This window comes from Rhopalosiphum maidis, chromosome 2, assembly GCF_003676215.2.
Source record: "Rhopalosiphum maidis isolate BTI-1 chromosome 2, ASM367621v3, whole genome shotgun sequence".
NCBI classification, from domain to species: domain Eukaryota; kingdom Metazoa; phylum Arthropoda; class Insecta; order Hemiptera; family Aphididae; genus Rhopalosiphum; species Rhopalosiphum maidis.
In genome coordinates, this window is record NC_040878.1 from 69,517,065 (window position 1) to 69,529,536 (window position 12,472).

At 26.7% G+C, this 12,472-nt stretch overlaps 2 protein-coding genes across 2 annotated transcripts; both read left to right on the plus strand.

Moving 5' to 3' along the window:
- LOC113552912 (T-complex protein 1 subunit delta) lies at positions 1-12,451 on the plus strand. The gene is made up of 11 exons (XM_026955935.1): positions 1-257; positions 591-643; positions 1,138-1,227; positions 1,731-2,078; positions 2,143-2,304; positions 11,065-11,301; positions 11,365-11,603; positions 11,669-11,903; positions 11,971-12,084; positions 12,163-12,207; positions 12,274-12,451. Exons 1-10 carry the CDS (start codon positions 152-154, stop codon positions 12,181-12,183), a joined length of 1,605 nt encoding a protein of 534 aa, XP_026811736.1. The 5' UTR covers positions 1-151; the 3' UTR covers positions 12,184-12,207; positions 12,274-12,451.
- On the plus strand, positions 8,248-10,347 carry LOC113552911 (lysosome membrane protein 2-like). The gene has a single exon (XM_026955933.1). It carries the CDS (start codon positions 8,634-8,636, stop codon positions 10,272-10,274), a length of 1,641 nt encoding a protein of 546 aa, XP_026811734.1. The 5' UTR covers positions 8,248-8,633; the 3' UTR covers positions 10,275-10,347.
- Positions 12,452-12,472: the final 21 nt, after the last annotated feature.

Genomic DNA, 12,472 nt, shown 5'->3' on the forward strand with positions numbered 1-12,472 from the left:
TTTTGTTGTTACTGTACGTTTATTGCATGTACCTATTGGCTATTCTATTACCGATATACGCCTATTCAGTATACCGACAAAATACTTACATTCTCACGGTTTTAAATTTTTATCCATTTCAATCCGTTGAGTATCGTCCTTAAATTTTACAATGGTTGCGTTTTCGGGATCTGGCGATTCCAAACAGGCGACGAATGCCTATAAAGACAAGAGCAAACCTGCTGAAATAAGAAAAAGCAACATCACAGCTGCTAAAGGTTTGAGCAAAACATATAACAATCATTATTATTTAGTTTATTTATTTCGAAACACCGATTTGAGTTTTATGTAAGAAACTAACTCAAATATTGTATATTGGAATCAAACAAATTAATTTTCTTGTATCAATCAAAAAAAAATTGTCATTTCTAATTGCCCATTTTTTTGTCTGTTTGTTATTTCATTTAAGATTGTAACTATTTATGTATTTAATTTATATGATATAAGTTCTTGTGAATGTAGAACAAATATTTGTTTTTGTATTTTAATTTTAAAATGAATAAATAATAATAATAATAATACTTAGATGAAAAAATTATTTTTGTTTCTAGCTGTTGCTGATGCTATCCGTACAAGTTTGGGTCCAAAAGGAATGGATAAAATGGTAAATATATGTTATCTTTTCAATTGAATAAGTACCTTTATTTAAGTAAATGCTATTAAAAAATAACAATTCTTAAAATAATGGTAATAAAATATTTCCGGTATATATTTAGGCTTAAAAAAAAACCCTAGTAAATCCTTTATTCGGTTATAGTACTTATAGTCCTCCTTTTTTTATAATACTATCAATATAATCTATCAAAATGCCTACCTATGGTTTTATGGCCTTGTGTGGTCGTATACCTATACTAGTATGAGTTATTTTCAAGTTAAGATATTGTTACAGGTAATTGACATTTGTAATTTTATAGTATTCATGAGTATATAATACATTTATGCATATGCTGTTGCAATATTAGTTTTAAGTTAAATGATCATGATATATGAACATGAACTATTAAGTACAATTTAATTAGCAATCAAACTTAATTATTTTAAATACCCTTAATTTTAACTTATTACATTATTAGTTCTATAATTTTATTGTATTTTCAGATCCAATCAGCAAATGGCGAAGTTGCTATAACAAATGATGGTGCTACAATTTTGAAACAAATGAATGTTATACATCCAGCAGCAAAAATGGTAATTCAGTTTATTAGTTACAAATTGTATCAAAACACTTATGTAACTTTTTTTTAATGCTATTATAATATTTTGGCATAGCCAGTATAGGTAATGAAATCATCTTTATAAAACTTTTATTGTGATTAACTTTTTTCACTGAAATTAAATGATTTTCCAATTATCTAATTTAGGTTGGTATGTGTATAAGTAATCTGTACTTAATTTCATCCAACTAGTCTTAATATTATTAAAATAAACTAATTTAAAAATGAATACACAAACTTTTCTATTGTTAAACAATATCTTAAATATTAAATTGAATGTGTTTTGACAATTTGATTAATAAATTATAATAACATTCACAATAATCATATTTTTAGAATTATTATTATTTTTTCAAAACATTATAATTAAAAAATTAAAAATATATGCATAATATGTATTATTGTATTAACTATTCAATATTAATAATTGGTGTTGGTATTTTTTTAGTAATGTATTTCAATTTTTTTTATCCTTAGTTAGTTGAATTATCAAATGCTCAAGATGTTGAAGCTGGAGATGGTACAACTAGTGTGGTTGTTATAGCTGGAGCCTTATTGGAAGCTTCTGAAAAACTTTTGCAAAAAGGTATCCATCCTACTGGAATTTCAGATGGATTCCAAAAAGCTGCAGCTAAGTCTATTGAGATAATAAAAAATATGGCTACTCCAATACTGCTAACTGATAGAGAAAGTTTAGTTAAAAGTGCTTCAACTGCTTTAAATTCTAAAGTGGTTTCACAACAATCGTCATTATTAGCTCCTTTAGCTGTTGATGCAGTTCTAAAAGTTGTTGATCCTGCAAAAGACACCAACGTTGATCTCAAAGTATAAATAATTACAATTTGTGAATGTATTACCTAATGTTAATATATTTATTTTTATTTTCTAGGATATAAAAGTTATTAAAAAATTAGGAGGAACTGTTGAAGATACCAAGTTAATTGACGGTCTGGTGTTTACCCAAAAATCTTCAAATGTAAATGGTCCAAGAAAAATTGAAAAAGCCAAAATAGGACTTATCCAATTTTGTATATCACCTCCTAAAACTGACGTAAGTGTAAACATACTTAATAATGCCATATCTTACATAAATCCATTGAGTCCAGTGATAAACAAAACTGCTTATATTTTGCATCATTGCATATAACACATGATTAAGTGGCAAACATAAATAAATGGACTCGATAGATTTACGTAGGATAGTTTAAAATATATACATTTTACTTATAAGTATATTAAGTTATAAATTAGCGAAAATCTTATTTTTGGTACGTTAAAATGATATTTAGGACAACATTAAAACATAATAATATTTTATACTTTTCATTTAAATATATTAGAATTTAGTGTATAACAATATAAAAGTATACTAGCTGATTGTTTTTTCTAAATCTATTAATATTTTTTATTATTATAATTTTTAAATTTTTGAATAACAGAATTTTAATTTCATATTTAAAAATATGTTTCTGAGTATGATCACATGAACTCTATAATTACAACTTAAAAACTACTTTTCCAAATTTCAAATGTTATGTATCGAAATACTCCAAAGATATAATGTTTTGGAACTAAAGAAATTAAAATTAAAAATATGTTATTCGATTTTTATTGGAAATCATCAAAAAAATTATTTTCCGAAATATAATATAATATAATACATTATGTAATAATAAGTGTTTAACAATAAAAATATAGTTCTGAAATATCTTAGTACCTCCCATGCAAAACTAAAAACAATATTCATTACTACAAATACATAATTGAAATAATTATATAAATATTAAAGTTTCTTTATTAATGCAAATATTTTACATCATTTAATGAAATAATTAAAATTACATTTAAACATTAGGTCAGAAGGAACTAAATAATGAATACAACTGTTATCAATATTGTTCATTTAGATTTATTAAGGGAATAACAAAATGTGTGATAATACATATAAAAAAAAAGGATTAGAGTTTAGAATAATATGCAATTGATTGATCATTTTGTTACCTGTGCTATGAAACAACTTATTAGTAATTTCAACATCTATTGAACGATTTAAATATTTTCAATTATACACCTAAGTAATAAGTATTTCAAAAATAATAAATTATTAATATGGCTATATAAAAACAATATGTATACATGACAAAAAGCCTTAAGACACCTAATTACGATATTTGTCGAATGATTTGTGCTTTTATTCTGATTTATTAAATAGTTAATTAAATATTAAATCATTAAAAAATTGAAATTAATTCTTAATAAATAATTTTTGCTAATGATATTTGTGACATATGATGACATTATGCTAGATAGGGACATATGAAAACTTTGATTATAATTTCACATTTAATCTGATGTTACAAAAATATCTTTTATTCCATTAAATTTCAATTGATATGTTCAATTACAGTATGATGATATACAAGCCTTAGGACACCTAATTACGATTAAGATCGTATGATTTGAATTTTTTTCTGACGTTTGTTGATTGTTTTAAATAAATATTGGTAAAATGACTTGTGATGATTTGAACTTAGGACACCTGTACGACACCTTTTCAGGTGATTGAGTATAACATTTCAACTGAAAGTCAAAAATAAAATAAAAAGAGTTAAAATCATTAATACTATTATTAAACTATTTTTATGATGACAAAAAGCCTTAGGACACCTAATTACGATATTTGTCGAATGATTTGTGCTTTTATTCTGATTTATTAAATAGTTAATTAAATATTAAATCATTAAAAAATTGAAATTAATTCTTATTAAATAATTTTTACTAATGATATTTGTGACGTATGATGACATTATGCTAGATAGGGACATATGAAAACTTTGATTATAATTTCACATTTATTCTGATGTTACAAAAATATCTTTTATTCCATTAAATTTCAATTGATATGTTCAATTACAGTATGATGATATACAAGCCTTAGGACACCTAATTACGATTAAGATCGTATGATTTGAATTTTTTTCTGACGTTTGTTGATTGTTTTAAATAAATATTGGTAAAATGACTTGTGATGATTTGAACTTAGGACACCTGTATGACACCTTTTCAGGTGATTGAGTTTAACATTTCAACTGAAAGTCAAAAATAAAATAAAAAGAGTTAAAATCATTATTATTATTATTAAACTAATTTATGATGACAAAAAGCCTTAGGACACCTAATTACGATATTTGTCGAATGATTTGTGCTTTTATTCTGATTTATTAAATAGTTAATTAAATATTAAATCATTAAAAAATTGAAATTAATTCTTAATAAATAATTTTTGCTAATGATATTTGTGACGTATGATGACATTATGCTAGATAGGGACATATGAAAACTTTGATTATAATTTCACATTTAATCTGATGTTACAAAAATATCTTTTATTCCATTAAATTTCAATTGATATGTTCAATTACAGTATGATGATATACAAGCCTTAGGACACCTAATTACGATTAAGATCGTATGATTTGAATTTTTTTCTGACGTTTGTTGATTGTTTTAAATAAATATTGGTAAAATGACTTGTGATGATTTGAACTTAGGACACCTGTACGACACCTTTTTCAGGTGATTGAGTTTAACATTTCAACTGAAAGTCAAAAATAAAATAAAAAGAGTTAAAATCATTAATACTATTATTAAACTATTTTTATGATGACAAAAAGCCTTAGGACACCTAATTACGATATTTGTCGAATGATTTGTGCTTTTATTCTGATTTATTAAATAGTTAATTAAATATTAAATCATTAAAAAATTGAAATTAATTCTTAATAAATAATTTTTGCTAATGATATTTGTGACATATGATGACATTATGCTAGATAGGGACATATGAAAACTTTGATTATAATTTCACATTTAATCTGATGTTACAAAAATATCTTTTATTCCATTAAATTTCAATTGATATGTTCAATTACAGTATGATGATATACAAGCCTTAGGACACCTAATTACGATTAAGATCGTATGATTTGAATTTTTTTCTGACGTTTGTTGATTGTTTTAAATAAATATTGGTAAAATGACTTGTGATGATTTGAACTTAGGACACCTGTACGACACCTTTTCAGGTGATTGAGTATAACATTTCAACTGAAAGTCAAAAATAAAATAAAAAGAGTTAAAATCATTAATACTATTATTAAACTATTTTTATGATGACAAAAAGCCTTAGGACACCTAATTACTGATATTTGTCGAATGATTTGTGCTTTTATTCTGATTTATTAAATAGTTAATTAAATATTAAATCATTAAAAAATTGAAATTAATTCTTAATAAATAATTTTTGCTAATGATATTTGTGACGTATGATGACATTATGCTAGATAGGGACATATGAAAACTTTGATTATAATTTCACATTTAATCTGATGTTACAAAAATATCTTTTATTCCATTAAATTTCAATTGATATGTTCAATTACAGTAGTATGATGATATACAAGCCTTAGGACACCTAATTACGATTAAGATCGTATGATTTGAATTTTTTTCTGATGTTTGTTGATTGTTTTAAATAAATATTGGTAAAATGACTTGTGATGATTTGAACTTAGGACACCTGTACGACACCTTTTTCAGGTGATTGAGTATAACATTTCAACTGAAAGTCAAAAATAAAATAAAAAGAGTTAAAATCATTAATACTATTATTAAACTATTTTTATGATGACAAAAAGCCTTAGGACACCTAATTACGATATTTGTCGAATGATTTGTGCTTTTATTCTGATTTATTAAATAGTTAATTAAATATTAAATCATTAAAAAATTGAAATTAATTCTTAATAAATAATTTTTGCTAATGATATTTGTGACATATGATGACATTATGCTAGATAGGGACATATGAAAACTTTGATTATAATTTCACATTTAATCTGATGTTACAAAAATATCTTTTATTCCATTAAATTTCAATTGATATGTTCAATTACAGTATGATGATATACAAGCCTTAGGACACCTAATTACGATTAAGATCGTATGATTTGAATTTTTTTCTGACGTTTGTTGATTGTTTTAAATAAATATTGGTAAAATGACTTGTGATGATTTGAACTTAGGACACCTGTACGACACCTTTTCAGGTGATTGAGTATAACATTTCAACTGAAAGTCAAAAATAAAATAAAAAGAGTTAAAATCATTAATACTATTATTAAACTATTTTTATGATGACAAAAAGCCTTAGGACACCTAAATACGATATTTGTCGAATGATTTGTGCTTTTATTCTGATTTATTAAATAGTTAATTAAATATTAAATCATTAAAAAATTGAAATTAATTCTTAATAAATAATTTTTGCTAATGATATTTGTGACGTATGATGACATTATGCTAGATAGGGACATATGAAAACTTTGATTATAATTTCACATTTAATCTGATGTTACAAAAATATCTTTTATTCCATTAAATTTCAATTGATATGTTCAATTACAGTATGATGATATACAAGCCTTAGGACACCTAATTACGATTAAGATCGTATGATTTGAATTTTTTTCTGATGTTTGTTGATTGTTTTAAATAAATATTGGTAAAATGACTTGTGATGATTTGAACTTAGGACACCTGTACGACACCTTTTTCAGGTGATTGAGTATAACATTTCAACTGAAAGTCAAAAATAAAATAAAAAGAGTTAAAATCATTAATACTATTATTAAACTATTTTTATGATGACAAAAAGCCTTAGGACACCTAATTACGATATTTGTCGAATGATTTGTGCTTTTATTCTGATTTATTAAATAGTTAATTAAATATTAAATCATTAAAAAATTGAAATTAATTCTTAATAAATAAGTTTTGCTAATGATATTTGTGACATATGATGACATTATGCTAGATAAGGACATATGAAAGAATGATAATAAATTTCCTTCATTAATTATCCATGCTTATTACAATAATTAGTTTGATATACCTTTGTATTCTTCAATTGTTATTACATAAAAGTATAAACCTTTCATACATTTTTTACTTAAATATCTCTTCTACAATTTCTAAATTTATTTTTCTAATATGAATCATAATATATTGAAATGTTTTTTATAGTTTATAATCTTTCCATGTATGTATTTTAGTACTCTGAATGATATATTATTTTTAAGAGTTTTTATACCCATATGTTATTTTTGTCTTAGTAATGAACCGTCATTTTAATGTTCAGTAGAATTTGAAGTTAATTCTCTTATATGTTTTGTAGGTTTTTATAATATACGAGTGAATTGACTTATTGAAAAATTTAATGATAATGATATTTTCATATTTTCTAAGACACATTAAAAGTTCTAAGTTGATGTTTGTAGTATTTGTATCTTTAAATTTAATAACATACAATAGGTATTATACTCTAATAATTATAATAATAATATTAATAATGTAAAACAAATTAAATTAGATTCTTTGGTATAACTTTTTTCACATTTTGCATTATTTAAATACATACAATAAATGCTTTGCATTCTCTTAATAGCTTACTTAAAATATAATAGTACTATTGACAGTGTAGTTTGAAAATAAATATAAATTTTAGTTCCTTGATCTTTCAAATTTTTTTTTTAGAAAATGAATTATACTTTTTTTATGCATATGATGAATTTTTGATAGAGACATGTGAAATATATGATGGTTTTGACATTCCTTAAATTGATTAATTATAAACAAATAAAAGCATATACCTATACATCACATTTTTTTAAATTATGCTTTAATAGATTTATTATTGAATTAGAACTTTATTTTCAATGAAAACATAGAGTTTTCAATGTGCTTAATAACGTTCTATAAATGTATTCCTATTTGAATGTTTATATAGGTTATGTTTATTAACCACTGTCCATTTAAATATAAACTCAATATTCGCTCAATAATTATTTAAGTTATTGGTTTAATATGTCTGGATTAGGTTACACAAAAGTTCTTCATAAGGTGTAAATGTTGACTAAAAACGTGCAATTTATTGTTATATGCTTGATACCCTTTGATCTTTATGAGATTTCAATTTCAATCTTTTGTTCTAACTATTATTCAACATTGTTTTTATTAAGAGCTATTCCGAAACGAACCATTCGTCATTGAGCTGTAAATGTTTATCAAGTCCAATGTCTATTTATCTATCTAGCACGTAGGAAATAAAAAAAATATTAGTGATAATTAACCACAGTATACATTTATTATTTATTGAAACATGACTGCTAATATTGTTGTGAAGAAACAACGTTTTATTAAACAAATTATTTTAATAATAAAAATGAATTAAAGAGAAATCTCTACAGTGTTGTGTTTTACGTGATATACCTTTCGAGTACAAAATTATACGTCGTGAAAAACTATTATATTTCGAACAAAATGTTGCAAGGATCGTGTGATAAATCGAACGATTTGAAAATGAATGCAGCTAGTGGTGGATGGTGGTCGGCTGTAAAATTACTCGAAAAGCTGAAATTTTGCAACAGCGGTATCATAAAAATTGGGACTCTAGAACGCGAACGTTCGTCGACCAAGAAACATGAACTTTGCGAAACCGGCCACAATTCGATACCCTCAGGGTTTCTGTTACTAGTTGTTTTGATTGCTTTAAGTGGAATATTCACAATCATAATGTGGTTCACGGAGTTTTACATGTTTCAAATCTTACAGTTTGTGACCATAACGCAGGGCAGTGCTTCGTACAGCATGTGGCAAAATCCATCCGTCAAGCCGTATGTGTCGATTTATCCGTTCAACTATACCAACATCAACCGGGTTTTGAAATACGGTGATACGCCCATAGTCCAAGAGTTAGGTCCGTTCGTCTACCGGGAGACAGTCGAACGAATTAACGTGGAATTCAACGCTAACGGTACTGTCACATACCAGGAGCGAAGAAGTAACGAGTTCGTACCCGAAATGTCTCAAGGCGACCCGGAACGACTAACTATAACCGTACCAAACTTGCCGCTAATCAGTGCTATATCGAAGAGCGCCGATACGTTTTACCTTACACAAAAGTTCATGTCACTATTTTTGGACGGGTTTAAAGTAAAACCTTTTCTACACCTAAAAATTAACGACTACTTTTGGGGCTATGAGGATAGTATATACACTCTGGCCCAAGGCCTGGCATCGACGGTGCACAGGGATGCCCGGCTGTCGAAGTTCGGGATAATTACCGGACGACGCGGTGTGTCACCCGACCGTATCACGATTCACAGTGGTGTTGGAAATCTAAACGAGCTCGGCATCATCACACGCTACAACGGGTTGGACACATTAGATGTTTGGAAGACGGACGAGTGCAACAGGTTGGACGGCAGCGACGGATCCCAATTTCCGCCCACCACGTTGAGCCGTAAGTCGAAACTTTTTGTGTTTCACATGGACCTGTGCCGTCGGTTTCCGCTGGTTTACAAGGAAGACATCGAAACAGTTCCCGGAGTGACAGCATTCCGTTTCCAGGCACCCAGAAACGTGTTCGACACACCTAATACAAACCCGGACAACGACTGTTATTATACTTCAGAAACGTTTCCGCCATCGGGAGTGTTTAATTCATCACCTTGTAACGGCGCCCCAGTAATGATGTCATTCCCACATTTCTATTTAGGCGATCCAGAGCTGAGAAGAGACATTCATGGAATGTCCCCTGATCCCGATCTCCATGAGACCTTTTTAGATGTTCATTCTAAATTGGGAGTGTCCCTGGGAGGCCGGTCCAGGTTTCAAGTGAATATCATGTTAAAAAAAGCTGATGGGATATCGCATTTTAAAAATTTCAAGCAGGGAATAATACTGCCAGTCGCATGGATTGAAGTGAAAGTTGACAAACTTCCCGATGACATAAAGAGAACTCTTCAACAGACTTCTATTAGTATCAACCTCGGTGAGATATTGTTGAAGTGGACATCGTTATTGACACTAACATTGTCTATGGTTTTTTTGGTCAGGAAAATCATATTAAAAGATTGTTTTATGTCTAATGAGAAACAAATTTTACCTATGAATAAATAATTGCTGTGTACTTAATACAATGTATTGTATTTCTACTATAATTTGTATATTATTTATTTTTGAATGTAAATGTGTCCATCATATACTTTTTACATAATTTTGTAATATATTGTATACATATTTAGTTAATTATGTAATACTTCAAAATATGATATGACTTAATCTTTTTATTTTATAATACTGTAAAAACTGTTTTATTTTATGCTTTGTATTTTTTTAGGTATGCGTTAAATTTATTATTTTGTAAATTGTTATTTTTTATTACTATATATTAAATGTATAATACATAATTGATCGTTAATAATTAATATACAATGAAAAAGTAATTATCCCATTTTTTTTGAGTCAATTACTACCAAGATAGTGAATTTTTAAATTCTGATATCAATGATTTTTATTTTAACTTATATAATATATTTATCATAAATTACTAATTATATGAAGTGATATCATATCGTTACATTTTATGTTCTATGTTATAATTCTGAGAAGTTTATACTAATATTAGTGTATTTCTGAATAAAAACGATTTTAACTGATAATATTTTATTACTAATTTATTAAATCAGTATATACTTCAAATCTTGTCAGTAGAGTTATCTTGGTTTAGGGTTTTTACGTTAAAATGTACGTATTTAAATTACGGAGTTCTAATTATGAGTCATTAAATTGTTATCTGTGATCTTGCATATAATTTTTAAAATTATTGTACGTCACAATCTTGCACATAATTTGTATGTTGAATAATTTTAAGTAATACTTTAATAAATTAACTTTGTTTTTGTTTTAGATGGATTATAATGTGGTTGTTTCCGATTATACTGCTATGGACCGTGTACTGCGTGAAGAACGTGCTTATATTTTGAACATTGTTAAACAAATTAAAAAAGCTGGCTGTAATGTTTTATTGATTCAAAAGTCAATATTACGTGATGCTTTATCTGAACTGGCTATACATTTCTTAGACAAAATAAAATGTATGGTTATAAATAATATAGAGCGAGAGGACATTGATTATGTTTGCAAGGTATATTTTTGGAATGTAAAATTAAATTTAAATTTGGAAATAACTTGATAAAATTATATTCAGACATTGAATTGTAGACCAATTGCAAGTCTTGATCACTTTGTTGCCGAAAACCTTGTATCAGCAGACTTGGTGGAAGATGTCATGACCGGTAACAGTCATTTTGTACAAATCACTGGCATCAACAACCCGGGTAGAACAGTTAGTATCATAGTTCGAGGTTCTAATAAATTGGTCTTGGAAGAAGCTGAGCGTTCAATTCATGATGCATTGTGTGTTATCAGATGTTTAGTAAAACACAGGTGAGTTATATTGAAAAGTGAATTATCAATGGTGTATTTTTAAATTAAAATTCTAACCATTTCAGAGCATTGTTAGCTGGCGGTGGTGCACCTGAAATCGAAATTAGCTTAAAATTAGCTGAACTTGCAAGATTAGTTACTGGAGTTGATGCATACTGTTATAGAGCTTTTGCACAAGCTTTAGAAGTCATACCTTTAACATTAGCTGAAAATGCTGGTCTTAATCCCATCACTACAGTTACTGAATTACGTAATAGACACTCTCAAGGTGAAGTTACTGCGGGTATTAATGTCCGAAAGGTAATTGTTAAAACTTATTGTTATGCGTATAATATGCCTTAACTAATTATTCAATTATATTTTATAGGGAGCAATAACCAATATTCTAGAAGAAAATGTTGTGCAACCGTTATTGGTATCAATTAGTGCTATAACTTTAGCTTCCGAGACTGTCCGCAGCATTTTGAAAATTGATGATATTGTAAGTAATGTTTTATGTACTAGATTATAATTTAACAAATAGTTTTAGACAATTACCTAATAATTTTATTTATTTTAGGTCAATACTAGAGGATATTAGAAATGTCACGTATTAATTTCTCTGGTAAGTAATAATACAGGCAGTAAATTAATTATTATTCTTATTTATGAAATAAATTGATGTTTTCAGATCCAGAAGAAAGACTGCACATATGATATAACTAACATCTTAATACTCTAATTGGATCAAAAGTATAACTTTAAGCATAAGCTTAATAATGAATAAGTTTGCTCTTAGTGCAAATAATTTTTTTTGTTGGAATTTTTTTTTACTTTATAATAACAATACACTTAAAAATTACTATTTATCTAAATATTTTTTATTTATG